We start from the raw sequence: 26,876 nt of genomic DNA, 5'->3' as shown, positions 1-26,876 counted from the left end.
GTAACAAATGCATGTACTGGCTGTGGGACGAATAAAGGATTATCTTATCCTAATACAAAGCTCAATGGATCCATGACTCTCTGTCAGCCTGGCTACAGTGCTGAAAAGGTACCTGGGATTGTTTTTATTTTCTTCCATTAGGGAGGGGCATGCCATAGGGCCTTCCTGTATTTATTAAGACTATTTTTAAAGTAAACGAGACTCTTCTGTTTTGGTAGATCGCCACATTATTTCAAATTTACGCAAAATTGACTTCAGGTTACGAGTTTCTGAGTCATACCATGGAGCTAGCCTCTGTCGTTTATTAATCTTTTTTTTATGGGGGCAATAGAATCTAGAGTACTTCTCAGTGAACCTGCAGTACTATCAACAAACTGATCAAGCTGAGAAGGACTAGCATTAGCATAAGAGCTTTCTGGAGTAAAGAGATATGGTATAGAATTAAAAGCAGCTGGAATTGCTTCCTTAAATTTAGCTACATCCCTATCAGACAAACATCTTATGAGTACATTTTTCTTAACTGGAGTGTAGTCAGTTAATAGGACATCAAATGTTACAAAATAATGATCCTATAAAAGAGGATTTTGTGGAAAGACACTTAAGTTTTTGGTTTCAAGGCCTTAAGCTAGAACAAGGTCGAGGGTGTGGTTAAGGTGGTGAGGCTGGTTTACACTTTCATTGAAACCAATAGAGTCCAATAGAGACATAAACACCATGCTAAGGCTATCATTATCAACATCCACATGAATATTAAAGTCACCTACAGTAATTATTTTATCTGTACTCAGGACTAAATCAAATAAAAACTGAGAATTAATTTAGAAAATCAGAGTATGCGCCAGGAGGGCGGTATACTATAACAAATAAAATATGCTGTAAAGTTTTCCAAGCTGGATGTGAAAAACTCAGAACAAGGCTTTCAAAAGAGCTCAAAATAAGTTTTGGTCTAGGGTTGATTAGAACACTAGAATTGAAAATAGCTGCCACTCCAACACCTCAACAAGTGTCTGGAGGAGTATGAGTATTAAGATGACTGGGAGGAGTGGATTCATTTAAGCTAACATATTCTTCCTGACACAGCCAAGTTTCAGTTAAAGAGAGTAAATCAATATGATTATCTGATATCAGATCGTTCACTAATAGAGCTTTAGATGACTGAGATTTGATATTTAACAGACCACATTTCATTTTCATTTTTTTTGGCACAACTTGTTTTAATTTTAATTAGATTTTAATGATTTAGTCGTTTAATAATTCAATTTTAAATTAACTGTAATAAAAGGCCTGGGTTGGGGGGCAGACAGTCTCTATCACATTAACATTGTGGCTGGTAAACAGCTCAAAGGGAAGCGCAGAGGAGCGTGTAGGACTGCAGCTCTGCCTCCTGGTCTCAACTCTGGCTTGTCAGGTTTTACGACTAACAAACTTAGACATATTACGAGACAAAAGAGCTGCACCATCCAAAGTGGGATGCATGCCGTCTCTCCTAATCAGACCAGGCTTTCCCCAGAATGTCTGCCAGTTATCTATGAAGCCCACATCGTTTGCTGGACACCACCTCGACAGCCAGCGGTTGAATGACGACATGCGGCTATACATGTCATCACTGGTCAGAGTAGGCAGGGGTCCAGAGAAAACTACGGAGTCCGACAGAATATAGATCACCAGCTTAATGTTTTTGTTGCAGTGTTACTGTAGTACTCTAGGTTGGTTGTTTTTTTGTATGTTTTTGTTTTGCTGTAGGCTTATTCATGACAGGGTTTCTGTGATAATAAACTGACTAATGTGTTTTATTACATATTGCATCCACAGATTGCCTCTGTTCTTCACTGAAGAGCTTCAAGCAGCCAAGATGCTCTCCATATTGAAACAAAGCAAACTCAGATGTCTTTTTTACCTTCTGTGTATCCCTGCTGTAATTGGTGTGCTGTTAACATGGGAGCACACTTCGCATTCCCTCGGATCTCAGCAGTCAAGCCTTTGTGCATGTCACAAATGCTTAAACGATGATGATCCAGGCTTTAGGAAGGTTGTAAATGCATCTCATAAGCCCTTTTTGTCAAGAAACGACAAAACCTCAAAGGGCGCTTTCAACTGGTGGAAGGTAAATGTCAATTTATCCTTAAAGACATAGCACCAGTATTCTCTTTTTTGTTCACTGTGAATTGTGAGATATACTCACCGGTCCTGCAGCAAAACTGGCAACTATAACTATGGTTACATCAGCACCTTTTGAACTGGAAGCCAAAATAGGTTGCAAACTGCAGCCTCGGTCTCACTCCCAACTCGTCAAATAGTGCAGCTGGGTCAGTGGCCAAACATTTAAAAAATGCAGCTGTACCCCTATAGCATCATTAGCATGTCCACCAGCTTATTGTTCTGATGTGGTGTCAGAGTCTGGTGACGTAGTATAATAAGTGTCATAGTCTGCTTATAGTGGAGGTTTATTTACATAATTATGTATTTGAACCCAAACCAGGATTTATTTTCTCAACCATACTGGGTTCTGATGGTGCATACACCTGACCAAATTCAGCCCTCAACACACAAACTCGTGTTAATGATTGTTGTGCAACCAAATGTCATAAAATGTGAAATGTTTGTCTGCAAACTTTACTTTTGAAAATGCTCCTGGCTATTGCTTATTTATAAGAGCTAACTTCGTGAACTTATGACTGCTGTATTTAGAAAGTCTAACAGCGGGTTCAGACTGCACACATGCGCTCCGGCTCGCGCCGTCAAAGTGTTCACACTGGGTGAATGTCGGCTGCGGCTTCAGCTGGGCTGACAGCCCTGTCTTTCCACATGAACTTAATAAAGGCCACAAACATTTTGTATAGTTCGCTTTATCAATGCCATTTAGATTTGTTATATAGGCCGACAGGAAATAATGAAGAAGCATCTGCTCAACTGTAAATTATAATTAATAAAGGTAAATAAAATATATACATTAATCACTCTTCACTTTACCTGGCTGTTTGCCTTATCCAGGATCAGTTTTGGGTCTTTGTTTATACAGGTTTCGGGGGTTGGTCTTAATAGAAAACGCTCTTCTTTACATTAGAAACAAGACCTTATTAACATATGGTGAAATCAACCGTATGAGCTGAGAGAGAGAGCTAGGGAGAGAGAGAGAAAGAGAGAGAGCGATATCCCACCAGATGGAATAATGTCCGTAACCTGATGTTATTTATTTATTTTTTACAAACATATTGTATTTATGACCTACGTGAGGCTGATGACTACCTTTTTATTTCAAGGAAAATTAAGCAGTAACCGCAAAAAGGAGCCTTGTGAGTGACTTTATCTCACAAACAACTTCATGGAAATGTTACAAATAAAGTTTATTTAAAAAACAAAAACAAAACCAGCCCTGGAAACACATCAAAAAAAAAGTATGGTAAAAGCAAAAACACAACCTCTGAATAAATAACCTTCTTTAAGGTTACAAGAAATTTATACTGTTTGTGTTTACGTCATTAAATGTGGCGTTCACCTCTTATTTCTGCTTGACCTTAGTTACCCTTAGTCAAAATAGCTTTGTGACACTTTATGATTCACACCAACCCTGGAGGCATGTGAAATTGGGAATTAAAGCTGTAACTTGTTTTTGTTGTGGAAATGAGGCAGTACTACAGGTAGATGGTGGGTGGGATTAAATGAAAATACAGTTTATATCATTTGTCTTTATGATGTGTTTGTCAGAAAATACAGTGGGAAAGACGCGACTTCAGTTTCTTCCAGATGACAGTGGACAAGCTGTTTCATGTGTTCCCACCCATTCCAGATGTTGTAGAATCCAGCCCTGACCGCTGCAGGACTTGTGCAGTGGTGGGGAATTCTGGTAATTTGAAGGGATCATATTACGGACCTCTAATAGACTTTCATGATGTTGTAATAAGGTAAATCATCAGACAATAAAGTTCATACACTCAATACAAAATTACTGCCACCTTTAAAGTTCTTCGAGTCTTTCTGATAGTTTCACAACATTCTAGTTTCATAGACTAAAAATGTATCTGCCAAATTCAATCACCATTTAGTTTTCTTTTGGCTACATGATATTTAATATGTATTCCCCTGTTTCATTTAGAATGAACAGAGGCCGTACCAAAGGCTATGAGAAAGATGTTGGGACCAAAACAACTCATCATGTAATGTATCCAGAGAGTGCTATTTATCTGGACAACACCACTCATCTTGTGCTGTTTCCATTCAAGATAAGGGATTTGGAATGGCTCCTCAATGCTTTCAAACCAGCGTACGTATCAAACAAAAGTTGTTGTTCTGAAATGTGACGGCTTCAGTAGCTTGGAAAATAACAATATGGGGAATTTAATTTGTTGAATCTAATGTTTATCAGATCAAAACTAAAACAAGGATTACATTGAACTTTAAAACAGAGAGAAAAGAGTACACCAGAAGCAAAACGATAAAGTGCTCCTTAGAACTGAAAGGAATTGCAGAGTTGTGTGATTATTTTTTGTTGGTTCATCACTTTGAGCGCCTTTTCACATTGATTGTGCATTGTAATTTGATCCATAACTAATGTTATGTTTAAGGGATGGGGAGGTGAGCCATTGTATTTTCAACTCAGTAATTTTCATATGTCAGTATCTCCATGTGTCTATATCCACAATCAAACACAATATCATACAATCCAAGAAGCTCATTTATATTCTTAATGGTTATTTTGTACAATTATTATGACTCACTGTTGCCATTGTTAAAGGGACCGATATAAGAAATTCAAAAATCTAATGATGGTAACATAAAGGAAACCATTCAGTATTTGAAGGGAACCTTACTTACAAATAGTATAGCTAGACAGTAATTTGAGAACATACCGATTCAACTTGTGACACAACCAGAGACCACCAAACAATGTACAGGCTTTCCTCTCTCATAAGGTCAGCCTTTTTTCTGATTGACTGTGAGAGGAGGCATTTGAGGTGTATAGAAATGTAAGAAAGCTAAAAGATGTCATGATAGATATTATACGTGAATAACCTGATGGTTGCATTTATAAATTTAGAATAATGTGTAGATTTCCTTTTACATGCAACATTTATTTTTTCTAAGCAATACTTTGTAAAGACAGGAAATATTGAACCAGGTCATTTCCTGCTGAATTTAACCTCTAATGTTACCTCCAACAGGAACGTGAATTCACAGAGTAGAGCGAACAAGGATTTGGTGAGTATTTTGAATGATTTTGCATCAAACTTGCATATACATTTTCATCTAGTAAAAACATGTATAGTAATGTGCATTAACTGCAGAAAAACAGCTATATTTAAGTGTCGGTTTAAGGGCAAGTCTGATTTATAACAGGTGATCATCCTAAATCCAGCTTTCATGAAATATGTTCATGAAACGTGGCTGCAAAAGAAGGGCAGCTACCCGTCTACCGGCTTTATGACTTTGATTCTCAGCCTGCAAATTTGTGATGAGGTAGGTTCACATCACACTACAATTATTATTTACGCTATTCCACTTCAATTTGCGGCAATAAGAAATCGTAATGCTTTAGCAAATACAAGGGAACATTATTTTTTTAATTTAGAGTTTAAAAAAAGTGTTCTATGAGACACCCCGATTCACACGTCCCTCACAGCGGGAGATTTCACCCTGTCGGATTCGGAGGGGGGGGGCAGGGAAGGGGGGGAAGTATATTTGGCGATTTATTCTGTCATGTGTCTTTTTTAATCTGTCAAAAAGATCGTCATCCACTTTCGATTAACTTGCTGGACACTCGCCCCTCGCGTTCTGTCTCTCCCATACCTGGAGCAGCATCTCCCACATGCTCATCAGAAAACACACACACGTGCGCGTTCGCTATTACGTCCCTCCGGTAAATGCATTGATTGAGGTGCGACGTTTTCTGTTAAATACTGACAATCATATTCTGTTTGAAAGATTGTAAGTGCAGCTGTGTAGTGTCTGTCTCATTTGTAGGGTTTGATCGTTTCGACAGGTAACCACGAGCCTCCTTCACGCGCAGCTCACCTGCTGCTGTGAAAACAAGATTGCGGGTGAAAAATAAAAAACACAAGTCGTATTTTGTGAAGCACAGTTTTGGAATTACGATATAGCTTTCTTGAAATAGGGTGACGTATTGTGCGCTGCAACAAATATATGCCTCTGTAGGTTATTAGTAAGCTAATAGATGTGTAATCAAGTAAGAACTGTTAACTCGGGCTGTTTTCCCAAAGAGATGTTAACACCCTCTGGTGTTAATGAATCACTGGTTCACATGAAAGTGTTAGTGTGGTTTTATCTTTTTGGGCAGAGAAATCAAAACTGCATTGTATGTGCGTGATAGGTGGTGGCCTGAGACACCATCCCTCACTGTTAAACGAGGTGGTTTCTAGCAGCACGGAGCTAGAAACCACCTCCCTTAACAGTGAAACAGTGAGACCCACTTAATTGATTACACATCTATTTCAATCAATCAATAAATCAATCAAATTTTATTTGTATAGCGCCAAATCATAAGTTATCTCGAGACACTTTACAAAAGAGCAGGTCTAGACCGACTCTTTGTCATGTTATTTAAAGAGAGGCCCAACATGAATCACCATGAGTAGCACTTAGCAATATTTGGCACATTGGCAAGGAAAAACTTCCTTTTAGCAGGCAGAAACCTCGAGCAGAACCAGACTCATGTTGAACAGCCATCTGCCTCGACTGGATGGGCTGAAAATGGGATAGAAGGAGATGCAGGATAGAGACAGGCAAAGACAGCAACAACAACATATGTTCTTGTTACAACAACAACATATGTCCTTGTTATATGAACAACAGCAGGTAATACATACTTATGGTTACAATACCAATAATAGTGGTACACTAGTGTGAATATTAGCGCGAGAAGCAGAGTAATGATAAGGCTGTAGTAATCGTAATTGTAACAGTTGAAGTCAACAGGTCTACTGCTAGCATTAGCAGCAACAATAATGATACTATGGGGAAGACTGATTCATAGTTGTTGCAGTCGAGCAGGTCCACAGCAGCAGGTGGTCTGCAGCAACGATCCCCAGGAACCTTCAAGACAAGGGAGCACAAGAACTCCTGGGAAGATATATGTTTAGTAATGTTAATGGGACCAGAAGATACAGAGTTAATGAGCTGCATTAATATGACAGAGAGAGAGAGAGAGAGAGAGTGGAAGAGAGACAGAGGGAGAGAGACAGATAAACACACACACAGAGACAGAGAGAGAGAGAGAGCAGCTTGGTGTGTCAGATCCCCCCGGCAGTCTAAACCTATCGCAACATAACTATGAGGTCCAAGCCTGAGCCAGCCCTAACTATAAGCTTTATCAAAGAGGAAAGTTTTAAGTCTACTCTTAAAAGAAGAGAGGGTGTCTGCCTCCCGGACCTTGACTGGTAGATTGTTCCAGAGGAGGGGGGCCTGGTAATTGAAGGCTCTACCTCCCACACTACTCTTAGAGACGTTAGGTACCACAAGCAGGCCTGCATCCTGGGAGCGCAATGTTCTAGAGGGGTAATATGGCACTATGAGCTCTTTAAGATATGATGGTGCCTGACCATTAAGAGCTTTGTAAGTAAGAACAAGGATTTTAAATTCTATTCTAGATTTTACAGGAAGCCAGTGCAGAGAGGCTAATACAGGAGAGATGTCATCTCTCTTCCTAGTTCTTGTCAGCACACGTGCTGCAGCATTTTGTACCAGCTGCAGAGTTTTTAGTGACTTATTAGAGCAGCCTGATAGTAACGAGTTACAATAATCCAACCTGGAAGTAACCAATGCATGGACTAGTTTTTCTGCATCGTTTTGAGACTAGATGTGTCTGATTTTTGCTATGTTGCGAAGGTGAAAGAAGGCTGTCCTTGATATTTGTTTTATGTGGGAGATGAAGGACATATCCTGATCAAATAGAACTCCCAGATTCCTAACAGTAGTGCTGGATGCCAGGCTGGTGCCATCTAGGGCAGTTATATCATTAGAGAAAGAATCTCTAAGGTGTTTTGGGCCGAGCACAATAACTTCAGTTTTGTCTGAATTAAGCAGCAGAAAGTTTCTAGTCATCCAGATCTTTATGTCCTTAAGGCATGCTTCTACTTTAGATAGCTGATGTGTTTCATCTGGCTTCATTGATAAGTATAATTGAGTATCATCTGCGTAACAATGAAAATTAATTGAGTGTTTCCTCATGATATTACCAAGAGGAAGCATATGTAAGATAAAAATAATCAGTCCGAGCACAGAACCTTGTGGAACTCCATGACTGACTTTGGTGTGCATAGAGGACACATCATGAACATTAACAAACTGAGATCGATCTGATAAATAAGATTTAAACCAACTTAATGCAGATCCTGTAATGCCAATTAAATGTTCTAGTCACTGTAACAGGATGTGATGGTCTATCTATCTAGCGGCACTAAGATCTAACAGGACGAGTACAGAGAGAAGTCCTCTGTCTGAAGCAGTAAGTAGATAATTTGAAACTCGCACAAGGGCTGTCTCAGTGCAATGGTGGACTCTAAATCCTGACTGAAAGTCCTCAAATAAACTGTTGTTATGAAGAAAGTCACATAATGGATTAGTGACTGCTTTCTCAAGGATCTTTGAGATAAAAGGAAGGTTAGATATAGGTCTATAGTTAGCTAAGGTGCCTGAATCAAGGGTAGGCTTTTTAAGAAGTGGCTTAATTACAGCTAGTTTAAAAGACTGGGGTAAATAGCCAGTTGATAAAGACATATTGATCATATCTAGTAAAGAAGTGCTAATTGAGGGAAAGACTTCCTTAAGCAGCTTGGTTGTAATCGGGTCTAAAAGACAGGTTGATGGTTTAGACCAGGGGTGTCAAAGATACGGCCCGCGGGCCAGATGCGGCCCACCAGGAGGTCTCATCAGGTCCGCGAGACATTTTGAGGGACAGGAAGGGAAAAAAAACAAACAAACAAAACAAACAAACAAAAAATATAGACCTATGTATATGAGATTTTTATAGATATATATATATATATAGAGATAGAGAGAGAGAGCAGCAATTTCATGCTCTTTTATCTGATCACGATATTACCCACTGGCTGCCCTCACACTGATGTCCGCTGGTCAAGTCGAGGAGCGGCTCTCAAACAGTTCTTTCCATTACGCACAGAGATCACTCAATTCATGGCACAGAGAGGAAAACAAGTGGCACAGTAAGATAAGCCAGACAGGGTTACAGGTCTTGCTTTTTCAGTGGACATAACAGAACATTTGAATGTGATGAATGTTAACATGCAGAGCCGCAACAAACTCATCACAGAGTACTATGACAGCATTAGTGCTTTCCAAATAAAATGTGCTCTGTGGCAGACACAGCTGTCCCAGCACAACCCAGTCCACTTTCCGTGTCTGAAATCTCTACCTGTGGATTACGAAAGTAGGACACGTACAAGAACAAGTTTAAAAGTCGATTTACTGTCCTCACTCAGCTGGAGAGGGATTACGCACGTGAGAGAGGAACTCCGAATGGAGCTGATCAAACTGCAGTGTAGCGCAACGTTCAAGTACGAATCTACATCTGATCGTTTGACATTATTTTATCAAAGACAGCATTTGCATCAAAGATAGTCTGCATGTTCGGGACAACATATTCATGCAAGCAGGTATTAACGTGAGAGATTAAATCCAAACTTCACAGTCGGCTGACGCACGGACATCTGAGGGACATAATGAAAATCGCCACCGCTCAGAAACTAGTTCCTGTTGTCGACAGGCTGGTAGAAGTCAAAATGTGTCAGGTGCTGACCAGCAAGTGCAAATGTGAGTGTTCCTTTTCCTCAGTTTCAGTTTCACATTTACTGCCAGCCACAAACCTGACCTAAAAAACCTAAAAATCCCTCCCTCTCTCTTGTCACTACACACTGGATTCCACATGCCCTGATCCCAGAGCAGCTGGTTTAACCCCGACATCAGGTCAGACTTTCTGGACAATGGGTGGCTGTTTTATAGCCTTAACCAGCAATATTTAAAATGAATAATTAATTAATCACAATGAGATTCAACACTAAATGTATTGTTGTTTAGAGTAGTGGACATAGGAAAAAGCACTTCCCTTCTGCTGTACTGTTGTACAGTATTATGTGCTATTATTATTAACCTACATTCTTTCAAATGTATCTTTAGTAAATGACAAAGACATTCAAATTTGAAATGAATCTTTGTTAATATGTTGCAAGGACTGCAAGATGCTTTCTTACATTTTTTGTTGTTTATGCAACAACATGAAATGCTCACTGATTTCTACAACTATCTGTTGGCTCTTATTGCATGATTTCAAATAATAAAACTGTAGTAGCCGACATATATATATGTGTTAAGACATCATGATGTTGGCAAAAAATAGTCCAGCCCCTTTGAGGTCTCATCTGAACAAATCCGGCCCCCTACCTAATATGAGTTTGACACCCCTGGTTTAGACGAAGAGATCAGAGAATTTAGCTCAGGAAGGTCAATTGGAGAAAAACAGTCAAATATCAGGTTTTTGAGCAGTTTCCAAAGATACATCTGCAACAGTTAAGGGCAGGAGGTTACACATCTTTTCTCTAATCTTTAGGATTTTGTCATTAAAGAAGCTCATGAAATCGTCACTGCTGAGGCCTATAGGAATACATGGCTCAATGGAGCTCTGACTCTCTGTCAGCCTGGCTACAGTGCTGAAAAGGTACCTGGGATTGTTTTTATTTTCTTCTTTGAGGGAGGATTAGTAGAAACCTTGAGCATGCCGTAGGGCCTTCCTGTATTTATTAAGACTATTTTGCCAGATTACACGAGACTCTTCTGTTTTGGTGGATCGCCACATTCTTTCCAATTTACGCATTTACGACATTTGCTTAAGGTTACGAGTTTCTGTGTCATAACATGGAGCTAGCCTGTCGTTTGATAATCTTCTTTTTTATGAGGACAATCGAATCTAGAGTACTTCTCAGCAAACCTGCAGTACTATCAACAAACTGATCAAGCTGAGAGGGACTAACATTAGCATAAGCAAAAGCAAAAGCAGCTGGTATTGCTTCCTTAAATTTAGCTACAGACCTATCAGACAAACATCTTGAGAGTACATTTTTGTTAACTGGAGAGTAGTCGGTTAATAGGACATCGAATGTTACTGTATAGTGATCAGATAAAAGAGGATTTTGTGGGAAGACAATTAAGTTTTCGGTTTCCGTTAGGCCAAAAGCTAGAACAAGGTCGAGGGTGGGGTTAAAGCGGTGAGTAGGCTGGTTTACACTTTAAGTGAAACCAATAGAGTCCAAAAGGGACATAAACACCATGCTAAGACCATCATAATCAACATCTACATGAATATTGAAGTCCCCTACAATAATTATTTTATCTGAACTCAGGACTAAATCTGATAAAATATGCTGTAAAGTTTTCCAGGCTGGGTGTGAAAAACTCAGAACAAGGCTTTCAAAAGAGCTGAAACTAAGTTTTGGTCTAGGATTGATTAGAAGACTAGAGTTGAAAATAGCTGCCACTCCACCACCTCGACCAGTGTCTCGAGGAATATAAGTATTAAGATGACTGGGAGGAGTGGATTCATTTAAGCTGACAAATTCTTCCCGACACATCCAAGTTTCAGTTAAAGAGAGTAAATCAATATGATTATCTCACTAATAGAGCTTTAGATGACAGTAATCTGATATTTACAGACCACATTTAATTCTCGTATTTTTTGAGCTAACTTTGGTTGTTGTTTACACTATTATAAAATAGTTTTGATTTACTCCTTTTTCATTTAAGTTTGAATTAACTGTAATAAAAGGCCTGGGTTGGGGGGCAGACACAGTCTCTATAACATTAACATTAACAACTGCTCACAGGGAAGCACAGAGGAGTGTGTAGGACTGCAGCTCTGCCTCCTGGTCTAAACTCTGGTTTGTCAGGTTTTACGACTAACAAACTTAGCCATATTACGAGACAAAAGAGCTGCACCATCCAAAGTGGGATGAATGCCGTCAGACCAGGTTTTCCCCAAAATGTCTGCCAGTTATCTATGAAGCCCACAACTATTTGCATAATGACCTACAGAGGCTTATTTTTCTTGCTCCGTCCACCTGTCAGTTTAGAACTGAAGAAGTGTTTCTGATAAGATGTGAAAGGTCTTCAAAAACTTCTTTGGCTTAAGCTTCGACCTGGACTGACTGAGAACCTTTACAGACATATGAAACAGCGACTTTTCCCTGACAAATGCTTGTGAATACTTTTGTCATGGATATAATAGTTTTTCTTCAAAGCTTCTTCAAAAAGTTTATCTGTAGATATGCACACACATAAAATTATAACAAAAAATAAATTATTTGTAACAGCATATTTTTTGGTGTTCCCAGGTCAGTGTGTTTGGGTTCGGAGCAGACAGAGATGGAGCCTGGAACCATTACTATGAAGTGCTCCAAGATAAAAAGTTCAAAACTGGACCTCATCCTGGAATGTATGAATATGAAGTTGTTGAACAACTAGCACACTTTGGGAAAATCCTATTTTTTAAAGGATGGTGAATTTTGTTTCTCTCTCTCTGTCTGGTGTCTTTCTCTTTGTGTCAAGCTCATTAACCCAATAATGTCCACAGTGGAATTTTAGGATTTCCTTCACACTCACACACACTCAAAGTACCAGCTGAGCTTAGAACAAATCCATTGAAATTTTTCATATCGGTCAAAGTATGAGGCCTCAGCACCCATTTTTCTTAAACGACTATTTTTAGTTGTTAGTCACAAGGGGTAGCAGGTTTTTTGATTTTTCACAAAAAACCCTCTAAACCAACAGGTTAGGAATATCACATCTTCATGATTCTTCATACACGCATAGTCTCTTAAAATTTCTATTCAACAGTAATTTTGATAATCCACTGCTTTTTCTTTGTCCAGTAGTCATGTTTTCCAGAAATTAGGGACCTTTTCTTTAGTATTCTATGGTGTTTCTATGTTGTCCTATTATATTATATAGAGGTTCACTCTATGAACAAAATGACAGTTTTAATCTTAAATTCAACCAAACTAAATATCCATGTCACTTATACACGCACACATACACTTGCACACAAACTTGCACACGCGCATGCACAAACACACACACGCACACACGCACGCACGCACACACACACACACACACACACACACACACAGTCTTCTACTACTACTACAACACCATTATTACACAATCCTCTGAAATCTGTACAAAGAGTAGTTTTGATTTTACTTCTAAAGTATAAAAATAGTTGGACTGGCAGTGACCAACTGAGCAACAAACAAGATAACTAAAAAAAACAACCTTCTGCACTTGCATTTCAAAGATGTTTGCAAACAAGTGTCTGGTTATGGCCTTTGTTCTCTCCCCCCGAATGTGTGTGTGTGTGTGTGTGTGTGTGTGTGTGTGTGCATTTGTCTGAGATTTTGCGTGTGTATGTGTGCATGTGTTTTTGTATGTGTATGTTTGTGTGTAGATGTGTTTACTAGTGGTTGAGGCACCTCAAAGGGCTTAGGCTAATCAGACTACATTCATTCCTATGGGCCCATTTTTAAAAAAACAAACAAAAGCGGACTACCCTTGTGTCTATCAACTAAAAATGTTATGTTACAGAAATGGCTGTATCTCAAAAACTATTAAAATCAAATCACTAGTTAAATCAAATGCTGTGCATCATTGGATTCAGAACAACTTAACTTTCAATAATATATGCATTGATTCAGTGTAAGTTGGATATTAAGCATGACAAATGATTGTTGAACTTGTGAGATTTTTTTGCGTTTTTTCCAAAAACACAATTTGTCAACCAATTAAGGCATGATAAATATTCAAAATCAAAAATTTTAAATTTGTTTTGTGTAGCCACATGTCTTTATAGTTTCCACAGCAAATTTTGTATTTCCACCTTCAACAGAAAAAATTATGTGGGACTTTTCCTTGACATACTAAATTTAGTTGATTGTCATTAATGGGTTAAGACAAGAAGCATCAATACTGAATTTAAGAAGAGCACTGAAAATGTGAATGTGCATTTTGCAGTGGTATTTATTTAGCATGATGAGTGTGTTAATGTTTAGGGAGTTCTTTGATTTTGGTTGTGTAGATGGTCAAGAAGTCTTATTGAACTTATCATTTTCCTGCCCACCACATATTTCTCTGTTTTACATATGGATAGGGCTGTAGCACACCATTGATCGTGTTCATTGTTTTAATCAGGGGCAATATCCATGCCATCTTTACATTCTGGCTCCTTTCCTACTCCCTGACACGTGAAGGAGCACTGAATCTTAAGGTGCAAAAACACTCCAGGATGCGGTCTCAGTTACATTTAAATGTTAATTGTTGCTAGAACATTTTCAAGCCAATTTTATGTTAAGTAGGTAAAAAGGTTGTTGCAGATAAAAAAAAAAAAGCGTTTAACTAGCAGGTTAGGACTCTTGTTTGTTTCTGTTTGCTTGAATGGTGTATGTGTATTTCCCTGTATTCTTTTGGGCTTATGAGATGAACCATAAGGCTCTCTGTGAAGTCATCCAGTAAATCTATTGGAAAGTGACCAGGAAACTCAGGATCATGTGGACCATTGCCATTATTGTCATTGTTAACTTGTGACAAATAAAATAATTTCCAAATAATATTTAGCGTCACTTAGTGATTTCTTTGGTGAATAGGCATGTAAAAAGCAGGATGATGTACAACCAGCAGGTCGGTATTTAAAGGATGATAAACAGCAGGTAGGTCTTTATGTAAGGGATAATGTACAATGAGTGTACAGTCATTATAGCATAATTAAACCCTGACAGGGTTTATTTAGGACAAGAAACCCCACACTTTCTTTTGTTGTGGCAAAAAAGGTCCCTGAACCCTCTTGTCAGCAACCTTATTTTAATCTCCAATAGGTAATTAAACTTGGTTGAAAAACTCTTAAAAATATAGTCAAAATCTTCAAAAAACTCAGACAAGCAAACACTAGAGACTGGCAGAATCTGATGCAAAAAGGATGATGGATGAGACTGACCACAGGTTAGCCGCTCAATCTTATATATTCTGAAACCCCTTCCCTTGCTGGGCTTCGGCATGTTTTTTTCCCATTGTCAGATCTCTGCCTTATTAGTTAAAGTGTGTCGCAAGTGGCAGACTTGTGCCACCACTTGCTGGAGCTCCCCTCCCCCAACCCTGGCTCTCTGCCCTAAGTTTGTTTCCTTTCAGTTTTCGTCTGATACATTTCCAACTTTTCAACAGGACTCTTCCTCACCGGACTATTAGGCATGTCATGCACTGTACAACAGATACAGGGGGGAGGGGGCTCGTTGGCGAGGGACACCTGTTTTTTTTCTTTAGATCAGATGATCTACTGAAAAGCTCTCGTAACAGTATACTGAAAAGCTCTCATACACACTACTGAAAAGCTCTTATACAGTATACTGAAAAGCGTTTACACACACTACTGATAGGCTCTCATACAGTATACTGAAAAGCTCTCATACACACTACTGAAAAGCTCTCATATAATATACTATAAAGCACTCATACAGTATAGTGAAACACGTTCACACATACTACTGAAATTTCACTATACTATATAAGGGCATTTCAGTGTGCTGTGTGAAAAGATTTCAGTTGAACTGAAAGTTAGCCTGCGTTTCAAAATACAGGCCAACGACTGGTGTTCGTTTGTTCGCTAGTGATGTCTTCTCAGCCTTCAAGTAACCTAGCGGAAGCAGCAGCGTTACTAAACAATATATTGGTCTCAGCGGAGACAATCAGAACCCTGTCAAATGCCACAACCGGGCAGCAACCGGTTTCTGCAAGTGTGGGCATGCTGGACAGTCACCAAGCATCGCTCTTTCCAACCCGCCAGCAGGCCTCCCCCCACTGCATTGCCACTGCCCGCTGCGTCTCTACTTCCAGTCAGAAATGCACCACGCTATCAAGCGCAGCAGTGCTTCAGCACATGGACAACAGGCACGTGGAGAAAAAGGTAATTAACATTAGACTTAGCTTGTTGGAGTTTAGTCCGTGCTTTAAATGATATCCATTTCACTTTGTATACTGAAAAATGCTAGTTTAGGGTCTGTACATGAAGTTACTTGTAATTCATCTGTAGTTTTTCATGTTGTGTAATAAACATGTACAGTTTAGGGGGTATTGCCAAATTGAATTGTCTAATTTCAATTCAGCACATCGAAGCGTGGTTGTTCCTTTATCCAATTTCAAAAGTCGACAGCCAGTGTTAGACTAAACTCTGAGACGCATCAGATTCTGTGACCCCAATGTTTCTGTAAAATGTATTTTTCTAGCTGTTGCTATCTTAATTATATCACCATTTTGGTCATACTTAACATAAAGTATAAAACAACTGACATAATGGTAATACATCTGGAATGTCTGTTGGGGGCACAGAACCTGACGGGTCACAGAATTTGGTGTAACACCTGTAACAGCGACAGCTGCCCTTCAAAATAAAAGTTGGGTGTATTGAAGCAAGTTGGATGCAGCTGCCAATTTAATGAGAGTTAAACTAAATAAATAAACAAACAAACCATAAGTAATGAACTGCAGTTTAATTATACTTCATGCGCGGACCAAGTCCAAATGCCAACCTGAAAAGGGATTTAATATTTTGATAACTTACTCTAACTTGCTGTATAGCTTAGCTTGATATATTTATAGAATGTCAGTCGTTTCCAATCTCACAGACCTTCACCTATATCAACCCCCTTCTGGCAGGTACTGGGAACCGCCTCTTCCTGCTGCCTATCGTTATATATACTGATCAGCCACAACATTAAGTACTGTACAGGTTACTTTATTGATACCCAAGGGTAAACTAGTTTCACAGTCGAGAGTTGAAACATCAAACACAATTTAACGATCTAGACGAGACATAAAACAAGAAACATAAACAAGAAACAAATTTAAAATCGACAGAGTGCTGCAATCCAAAAGAATAAAAACAGTTCAATAAAATAAAATAGAATAAAACAATGAGATAAAAATCAATAATACATTTATTTATAAGCGCCTTTCAGGACACTCAAGGTCCCTGTACAAAAAACACAAACAAGAGTAAAAACACCAACAAGAGTAAAACAAACCAGATAAAATACATTAAGAGTGGGTGAGAGACAGTGCTTAGAGTTGGGGAGAGTAGGTGAGGCGGAACAGATGAGTTTTGAGATTCGATTTAAAGATGGGGAGGGTGGTGCAGTTTCGGAGGTCGGGTGGTAGAGAATTCCAGAGCTGGGGAGCAGAGCGGCTGAAAGCTCTGGCCCCCATGGTGCTGAGGCGGGCAGGGGGTAAGGTGAGGTGGATGGAGTAGGAAGACTGGAGGGTGCGGGATGGAGTGGCAATGTGCAGGAGGTCGGAGAGGTAAGGAGGGGCGAGGTTGTGAATAGATTTGAAAGTATACAGAAGGATTTTGTAGGTGATCCATTGGTTGATTGGGAGCCAGTGGAGTTGCTGTAGGATGGGGGTGATGTGGTGGGAAGAAGGTGTTCTGGTGATGATCCGGGCGGCAGAGTTCTGGACAAGCTGAAGTTCATGGAGGGCTTTCTGGGGGAGGCCGAAGAGAAGGGAGTTGCAGTAATCGAGGCGGGAGGTGACGAGGCTGTGGACAAGAATGGCAGAGGTGTGGGGAGTGAGGGAGGGGCGGAGACGGTTGATATTGCGTAAGTGGAAGTAAGCGGACCGGGTGACGTTATTGATGTGTGATTGGAAAGATAGAGTACTGTCGAGGATGACACCCAGACTCTTAACCTGAGGGGAGGGGGAAACAGAGGTGCTGTCTATGGAGAGTGAGAAACTGTCAACTTTAGATAGGATCGATTTGGTGCCGATGAGAAGGATTTCGGATTTAATGGTGTTTAATTTGAGAAAGTTTGAGGTGAACCAGGATTTTATTTCAGAAAGGCAAGAGGAGAGGGAAGGGGGTGGGAGTGTGGAATTCGGTTTGCAGGAGAGGTAGAGCTGGGTGTCATCCGCGAAGCAGTGGAAATGGATGTTAAATTTGCGGAGGATATGGCCAAGGGGGAGGAGGTAAGTGAATAAGAGGAGGGGCCCCAGGACAGAGCCCTGGGGCACACCTGTAGTGACTGGGGAGGGGACGGATGTAAAGGACTTAAGCTGAATCAATCAATACATAAAAAATAAGATACATGCTACAAAGTGACTTGTGCAGTTTTGTGCCAAGGTTCTACAGCTTGTTACCAGTGCGATTGCAGCTGGAACAAAGCTGTTTTTGTAACGTTTAGTTCTACAGCGTGGGACTAAGAACCTCAAACCTGAGGAAAGAAGCTGGAACTCACTGTGCAAGGGATGCGAACTGTCATTTAAAATGGTCATGGCTATCCGCTGTAACTGCTTGTCTCGAGATAACCCTGGTTATGATTTGTCGCTATACAAATAAAATTTGATTGATTGATTGATTGACTGTTACACAGGAAAGAGGGGTTCAGCTGGGACTCGCCAGTCAGCTTACTTGACCATTTCACAATTTGATTTAAGGAGACTGTACTCCTGTATTCTGCCCGTCTCATGTACGCAAAGTATTAAAACCACCATATAATGCACTCCATTACAATGCCACCACCCACTATGACCTCAATAATAAACATAATGTGGACATTTTAAGCTTCGTAAAAGTAGAATTCATGGAAGAGCTGTTGTATTGGATCACATTAGATTGGGACAGGTGTGCTTAGTGTTGTGGCTGTACAGTGTATTTCCTCTCATTGCCTGCCAAGATATGAAAGAGCAATGACAAAAAAGTAGAAGTTCTGCTCTTGAAAATTGTTGTGGACAAACAAGAATAAATATATTGTTAGGCAGTGGTAGGGTCAGTTCATAGCCAGAGGAGGGTCGATAATGGGTGATGGTTAGTATTTTGCTCTTGTTAAACCTGCCATACTTCTAGATACTCTACTAGATATCTATGTGATCAGATTCATAATGGTTTTGCATGATGTTCTACTCTTATGATCTCAGCACTGTATTATCCATGGCAACATGACTTAACTTGCACTGGTTGTTTTCTTGTAGTCTAATTGTTACATTCTTATTTCAGAGCTAGGTCACAGCAGCACGACCATTTCAACAAGGACGTAACCTCAGCCCTCCGGAGCTGTTGGTCCTGGTCCTTCAGCTCCTCCCCTCCGTGAACCCTATGTACCTGCTCCAGAAAAGTATGATGGAGACCTTGGCTCCTGCGGAGCTTTTCTGACGCAGTGTTCTCTAGTTTTTGAGCAGCAGACCCACTCTTATGCCAGTGATCGCTCCCACATTGCATATCTGATTAATTCTATGACTGGATCCGCTCGTGCCTGGGGGTCAGCTGTGTGGGAGAGCCAAACTCCTGTGTGTTTCTCCTATGTCGCCTTTACTGCGGAGATGCAAAAGGTTTTCGACCACCCTCTCTGTGGTAAAGACGCTGCAAGACGGCTGCTTACACTCCGGCAGGGGTGACGCAGTGTTGCTGAGCTGGCTGTGGATTTCCGGACCCTGGCAGCGGTGAGTGGCTGGAATGATGAGGCTCTACAGGGGGCTTTTCAAAATGCTTTGAATGACGTGATTAAAGACGAACTTGTCTCCCGAGATGACCAACTCATATCCCTAGCCATAAAGATTGATAATCGCCTGCGGGAGCGCCGCAGGGAGAGGGCTACGAAACAACATGCCGTCTCCATGACAGCTCCTCCTCGGCGCGACCCCGAACTTGTCCGAGTTCACACGAGCAGCCCAGAGCCTGAGCCCATGCAGTTAGGCAAAGCCCAATTAACACCTGAGTAACAAGCTCGTCGCATAAACTCTAAGTCCTGCCTTTACTGCGGTGAGTCTGGCCACTTAATTTCCACCTGTCCCAAACGTCCAGCAAAAGGGCTGGCTCACCAGTAATGGGAGAATTATTGGTGAGCCGAGCATCCAGTCAATCTCCCGTTCGCCTACAACTCCATGCCTCCCTCCAGTGGCATTCCCAATCATTACCCCTTTTTGCCCTTCTTGATTCTGTAGCTGATGAAAGCTTTATTGATGATAATTTGGTCAGCCAGATAGGAATTGAGATTGTGCCCTTAGACACTCCCCTTAAAGCTAAAGCTTTAAATGGACAGCTGTTAGCTCAAGTTACTCACCAAACGGTCCCCATTACCCTCCGGATATCAGGCAACCATCAAGAAAAGATCAAGTTACACGTCATCAACTGCCCTCAAACCCCTCTGGTTCTCGGAATTCCCTGGCTTAAGATGCACAATCCCAACATTGACTGGAGGGAAGGAAAAATTCTCTCTTGGAGCACATTTTGCCATAACCACTGTTTGCATTCTGCCCTAGCCCCAGCTGTTCCTAAGCCACAACCCCAGTGTGAGCCCCCCGACCTCTCTTCTGTCCCAGAGGTTTATCACGACCTTGCGCCTGTCTTCAAACATCAAGCCATGTCCCTACCGCCTCATCGTCCCTATGACTGTGCCCTATGACCTCCTCCCCGATGCACCTCTTCCTAACAGTCGGCTCTATAACCTCTCTCGACCTGAGCACGAAGCCATGGAGAGGTACATTCAGGACTCTCTTGTGGCAGGAATAATTCGTCCCTCCTCTTCTCCGGTGGGTGCTGTTTTTTTCTATGTTGGCAAGGAAGATGGAACCCTGAGACCTTGTATTGATTTCCGTGGTCTTAATAACATTACAGTCAAAAACAAATACCCACTGCCTTTAATCAGTTCTGCTTTTGCCCCCCTCCATCGAGCCACAGTTTTTTCTAAACTGGATCTTCGTAACGCCTACCCTCTCATTCGCATCCTGGAAGGGGACGAGTGGAAGACGGCATTCAACACTCCCTTGGGCCACTTTGAGTACTTGGTAATGCCTTTCGGCTTAACTAATGCCCCTGCTGTGTTCCAGGCACTCGTAAATGATGTCCTCCGTGACATGTTGAACAGGGTGGTTTTTGTATATTTGGATGACATCTTGAATTTTTCCAAGACCCTCTTGGAGCATAAGCAGCATGTGCGACTGGTCCTGCAGCGCCTCATAGGGAACAGGTTGCTTGTAAAAGCCGAGAAGTGTGAATTTCATGTTCCTAAAATATCTTTTCTCAGTTACATCATTGCACAGGGGGAGGTGCAGATGGATCCCACCAAAGTGTCCGCCGTGACTGAATGGCCTGCTCCCTCCAATCGCAAACAGCTACAGCGTTTCCTGGGGTTCGCTAACTTCTACAGGAGATTCATTAAAAACTACAGCCGCCTCACCTCTCCCCTCACCGCTCTCACCTTCACCTCCTCCTCCTTTCGGTGGACTACAGGGGCTGAAGAAGCTTTCGCTGAGCTCAAGCACCGCTTTGCCTCTTCTCCCATCCTGATTCAACCTGACCCGGCTCGTCAGTTCATTGTGGAGGTGGACGCTTCGGACACAGGGGTAGGTGCTGTCCTGTCACAACGTTCTGTTGCTGATAATAAACTACACCCTTGTGCCTTTTTCTCCCGCAGACTCTCCCCTGCGGAGAGGAATTATGATATTGGCAACCGAGAGCTCCTCGCTGTGAAACTGGCTCTGGAGGAGTGGCGCCACTGGCTGGAAGGAGCGGACCAGCCTTTTGTGGTGTGGACAGACCACAAGAATCTGTCTTACATCCAATCTGCCAAGCAGTTGAACTCTAGACAAGCCAGGTGGGCTTTATATTTTGGCAGATTTAACTTTACCCTTACCTATCGCCCAGGTTCCCGCAATGTCAAGCCTGATGCTCTGTCACGCCAGTTCTCTCCTGAAGAGACCAGTTCCGAGCCGGAGTCCATTCTGCCTACTACCTGTTTTCTCGCAGCTGTCTCCTGGGAGATAGAATCTGTGGTTAAGTGGGCCCAGAACCACCAGGCTGACCCAGGTAATGGCCGTCTCTTTGTCCCTGATTCTGTGCGCTCACAGGTCCTCCAATGGGCCCACTCCTCCCGTTTCACCTGCCATCCCGGTCTCGGACCCTGGCCTTTCTACGCCGATGGTTCTGGTGGCCCACCATGGAGGTTGACACACGCGCTTTCATCTCTGCCTGTTCTGTATGTGCTCAGGTCAAGACTTCAACCAAGCCCAGCTCTGGCCTCCTTCGTCCCTTGCCGGTTCCTAGTTGCCCCTGGTCAAACATCGCTGTGGATTTTGTCACCGTTCTCTCCCCTTCGATAAAACTGTCATACTCACCATCATTGACCGTTTTTCTAAGTCAGTTCACTTTCTTGCCCTGCCCAAACTTCCCTCAGCTAGAGAGACAGCTGACCTCCTGGTGGAGCACATCTTCCGCCTACATGGACTACCCTCGGACATTGTTTCTGACCGGGGTCCCCAGTTTACATCACAGGTCTGGAAAGCCTTCTGTTCTGCCTTGGGAGCCGCTACTAGCCTTTCCAGTGGATACCATCCTCAGACTAATGGCCAGACGGAGAGAGAGGCAATCAGGATATGGAGGCTGCACTTCGCTGTGTTATCTCCTCTAATCAATCCTCCTGGAGCTCCCTGCTTCCCTGGGTGAAGTACGTGCATAACATAACACCTTGCCGAGCGCATCCTCCGGTATGTCCCCCTTTCTTTGTGCTCTTGGTTATCAACCCCACTTGTTTTCTACACAGGAAAAGGAACTGGCTTTCCCCTCTGTCCAAGCCCATATGCGTCGCTGCTTCAGGATTTGGACGCCAGCAAGGGCTGCTCTGCTCCGCTCCTCCACCCGTATGCAAAAGCAGGCTAACCGCCGTCGCATCCCAGCTCCCAGTTACATCCCTGGTCAGAAGGTTTGGCTCAATTCCAAGAATCTTTCCCTTAAAATTTCCCAGGAAATTGTCTCCCCGTTTTATTGGCCCCTTTGTCATTGAGTCCATTATTAACCCCTGTGCTGTTTGCCTCAAACTCCCTGCCTCTCTTCGCATCCATCCCACCTTTCATGTCTCTCAAGTTAATCCTGTCTCCTCCAGCCCTCTTTGCCCTCCCCGGATGTTGGACGGTGGGCCAGTGTTCACAGTCCGGCGGCTGCTGGATGTGCACCGTCATGGTCGTGGATTGCAGTATTTGGTGGACTGGGAGGGTTATGGCCCAGAGGAGCGTTGTTGGGTCCCACGCCGGCACATCGAGGATGCATCCCTCATCCGGGACTTCAATCGGCAGCAGCCTGACAGGCTGGGACGTGCGCCAAGTGGCGCCCGTAGGGGGAGGGGTACTGTCACGCCCACTGCTGCCTCCTAGCAGGTCTCTCTCCCTCCTTGTCTCTGTGTCTTCATTACAGGAGTGGGATCTGGTGTGCAGCAGTTTGGTGGCAGCTGCTCGTCATCATCAGTCTACACGGCTTCAAATGCTGGGCTCCCACTTCACCATGCTGCCAGATTGTAGACTCTGCTACACAACAGTCAGTCTGATCTAGCTCTATTATTCTTGCATGTGTTTCGCTTTTACTCATTCAATTTTGCTCTGCCTACAGCCGTCCTCACCTCACTCCTGCCCCAGCCCTACTCCTGTGTCTTCTATACACTCTGGATCTTCTCCTCTGGATTACGGACTCACTCTGCCTGGCTCACTGCTCACTCCATGCCCTGCTCTGCTCCTACGTCTGATTCATGGCTCAGCCACTGCTTCCCCCACACCAAGGAACTTTCCGCTCACACAATAAGTATCGTTTTGAAATAAATCTTTTGGCACCTAGTTCTCATCTCAGTGTTCTGTGTTTCTGCATTTGGGTTCAAACCGTATCGCCCCGTAACAACATGTATATTTTCCATACCGTGATCACATCTGACCCTTAAGGGCAAACCAAAGTTCTCTACTCCTCCGAAAACTAATGACAAGACACTTGAGGCTCTGTTGTTAGACAGGCACCGTAAGTATATAATATCCGGCTGAAGCCATCCACACAGCCATGAAACACCATCTGCCACCTAACCAGCTTGTGGTTGCCATCAAAATGCCTGTTGGGAGATATACATTACTTTAATGAAACGATATACTTAGAACTTGCCAACAACTGTATACCTAAGAATTGTGCACCTCAGGAGCCGAGTGCACCAGCTGGGTGAAAAAAGTAGGTCTTATCTATTGTGTCCGACTTAGCTACGACAGACGTCTTGATGGGAATTTACACCGAGTGCACCAAGTCTAACTGATAACGGTCGTATGCTGCACCCGATCTCATGATGTGCTTCCACGTGAATACTCGAAAAGCGTTCAGTTAGCAAGTAACACACGTCTCCACTCGTTAACTTCTCTCATCAAATGATCGACAGGAGATATGGATAACAAATCAAAGCTAAAGAAAAATACATTTTAAGGATAGTGAAATGAGGAAACATAAATAATCAACCATGGCGTTGTCCGATGTAGACTACATTTATCATGTCTCCCTTGGTGTTCTGAAAGGCCCTACTGGCACAAAATCTGAGCTCAATCAGCACCTGCAGGGCGGGGACAGCACCACGCTTCTGTCTGACACATGCTGCAGCTAAGGGGAGCAGGCAAAACAGTAAGTTGATCGAAAGGTTTCATTTTTGTTACTGCTTGAATTTATTAAAGAGCTCTCCCCTCAGCTACAGCACGTGTCGGACAGAAACGGCGCTGCTCTCACACATACTACTGAAATGCTCTCACACATACATTCATTTCAGCAGTGTATGTGAGAGCTTTTCAGTAGTGTGTATGAGAGCTTTTCACTAGTATGTGTGAACACTTTTCAGTAATTTATATGAGAGCTTTTCAGTTGTGTATTTTAGCGTATAATGTTTCAGTTGTTAATGTGAGAGTGTTTCAGTTGTGTGTATGCATGGTAATTCTGAATACTGTCCCTAACGGCCCCTCATACATTGGACTATAGAAACGTTAACTTTAAGACATATTGACCATAAAAAACTATAACTTCAAGACATATGATTATAAAAAACTTTAACTTTAAGACATTTGGTAATAAAGTCTCAACAAAAAGATTTCATTATAAAACTTTTGGATATATAACTTCAACTCTAAAACATATGATTATAAAGTTTCAACATTTTTCCAACACTTAATCAAATTGACAGCGTTTAATGAGCTTATCTCCCATTCTATTTACATTGGTTATACATTTATTAACTTGGTGGTGGTGCCTTCAGTGACTGGTGGTGCCTTCAGTGACCGGACTCACAAAAACTTCCTCCTACTGAACACCTCAAAGACAAAGGAGATTATAATAGATTTCCGCAGGTCCAAGCTCCCTCTTCAGCCAGTGATCATTTATGGGGTTGACATCGAGGTGGTGCCCACCCATAAATATACCTAGAAATATCTAGGTGTACACCTAGATAACAAGTTGGACTGGTCCCTTAACACAGGCGCACTCTACAAAAAGGGGCAGAGTTGCCTCTTTTTCTTAAGGAGGCTCAGATCTCTAGACATCTGCAGTAAGAAGCTGCAGATGTTTTATCAGTCTGTGTTGGTTTTATGCTGCAGTCTGCTGGGGAGGCAGTATAAGACACAAGGATGCAAGGCGACTGGACAAACTGGTGAAAAAAGCTGGCTCTGTGATTGGAGCCAGGTTGGACTCACTGGGGGATGTGGTGGAGAGATGCACACTGAAGAAGGTTGAGGACATTCTAAACAACACGGATCATCCACTTCATAACACCTTGATGGACCACAGAAACAACCGTGCTTGACGGCTCCTCTCTCTTCGCTGCAGGAAGGAGAGATATAGAAGAGCTTTTGTACCCACAGCCATCAGACTTTTTAATTCTTCAGTAAATGGTAGATGAGATGCCAGACAAGTGAATTTCCCTTTGGGGATTAATAAAGTTGTTGCTATTGTTATTGGGATATAAAACATTTTTTAGTGGTCAATGTTGACAAAATACAAAAGCCTTTAATTTGAGCAGGAGAAATGCTTGCTTAATTTGTGACTCCAGCTAAATAGTTCTCACAGATTTCTCCCTTAAGATCCTACAGTGCAAGACTGCAGGGGACCTGACTGCACTCCAGCATGACTTGGGAGACTGGATTGCTAAGTGCGGCGTCCCAGGCATATTTACTGCCACTGTTGAAGACATACCAAAAATCTATGCCTATGTGGTAAAGCACTACATCTTTCTCAGGTAAACATATACACAACTGAAATAGGCTTTACAATTATAACTACTACTAAACACTGTCAACATTTAAACAGTAATTTGCTGTATGTTTTTTCATTATCACCTTGAAAAGTGCTCAGTAAATATGTACTTTAATAAACTGAATCTGTGTTGAATAACTGTTATATTTTGTTTACATATGTAGAAAAACTTGTTAGATCTTAAATCTATCCGCAAGAAATTGTGAATTTAAAACATTTAAATGATTTTTGTAACAGAAAAATGTTTATGGATTTATTTGTTTCAAACAGAGGTTCATACTTTTATTCACCATTGTAGCACCAAATTGAAAATAATTATGATGATGTTACAAATTACCAGGACAGAAAGAAAAGCTACTCCCTCAGGATGTTAATGTCTGTACACACCCTGCTAATTCTTTCAGGTGTTGGTGATCCACCTGATTTGGAGGAGAGACCAGGGGCGGGGTTAGGGGATGGCTACTTGGGCTCAAGCCCCGGATGTTTTTGCCAAAGCCCCGAATGTTTTACAGTAGGGGGGGAAAAAAACTCAATGCGGTTTATGTCAGTCTCCCTCCGCTGACTGCACCAGAGTCTGAAGTGTAGCCTTCCTGCAGTACCGGAGTCCAACAGAGAGGCAGCAGCAGCGGGAAAATAACCTGCATTCATAGCCTGCCCTGCCGAGAAGAAGTGTATCCTCCGCTTTGGTTCGGTTAGTGCGCGAGATCAAATCGAAATCTATCTAACGGACATCAGATGGACATCAGAAAATTTTTCTCGTCGCCATGACCCACCAGCAACGCCAACGAGACAGATG

General features: G+C 42.0%; 1 protein-coding gene across 1 annotated transcript; it reads left to right on the top strand.

Annotated features, from left to right (window-relative positions):
• The first annotated feature begins 1,935 nt into the window (after nt 1-1,935).
• Nucleotides 1,936-12,521, top strand: LOC138609442 (CMP-N-acetylneuraminate-beta-galactosamide-alpha-2,3-sialyltransferase 1-like). Its single transcript, XM_069682082.1, has 7 exons — nt 1,936-1,941; nt 1,973-2,104; nt 3,706-3,902; nt 4,094-4,261; nt 5,160-5,196; nt 5,335-5,454; nt 12,354-12,521. The coding sequence occupies exons 1-7, from the start codon at nt 1,936-1,938 to the stop codon at nt 12,519-12,521; spliced, it is 828 nt and encodes a 275-aa protein (XP_069538183.1).
• The last annotated feature ends 14,355 nt before the right edge of the window (nt 12,522-26,876 follow it).

This window comes from Semicossyphus pulcher, unplaced genomic scaffold (genome assembly GCF_022749685.1).
Source record: "Semicossyphus pulcher isolate SPU_LCO1_2020_fin unplaced genomic scaffold, fSemPul1.0.p SCAF_5, whole genome shotgun sequence".
In the NCBI taxonomy this organism is placed as follows: Eukaryota; Metazoa; Chordata; class Actinopteri; order Labriformes; family Labridae; genus Semicossyphus; species Semicossyphus pulcher.
Note: the sequence above shows the minus strand (reverse complement) of the source record. Positions and strands in the feature narration are given on the sequence as shown.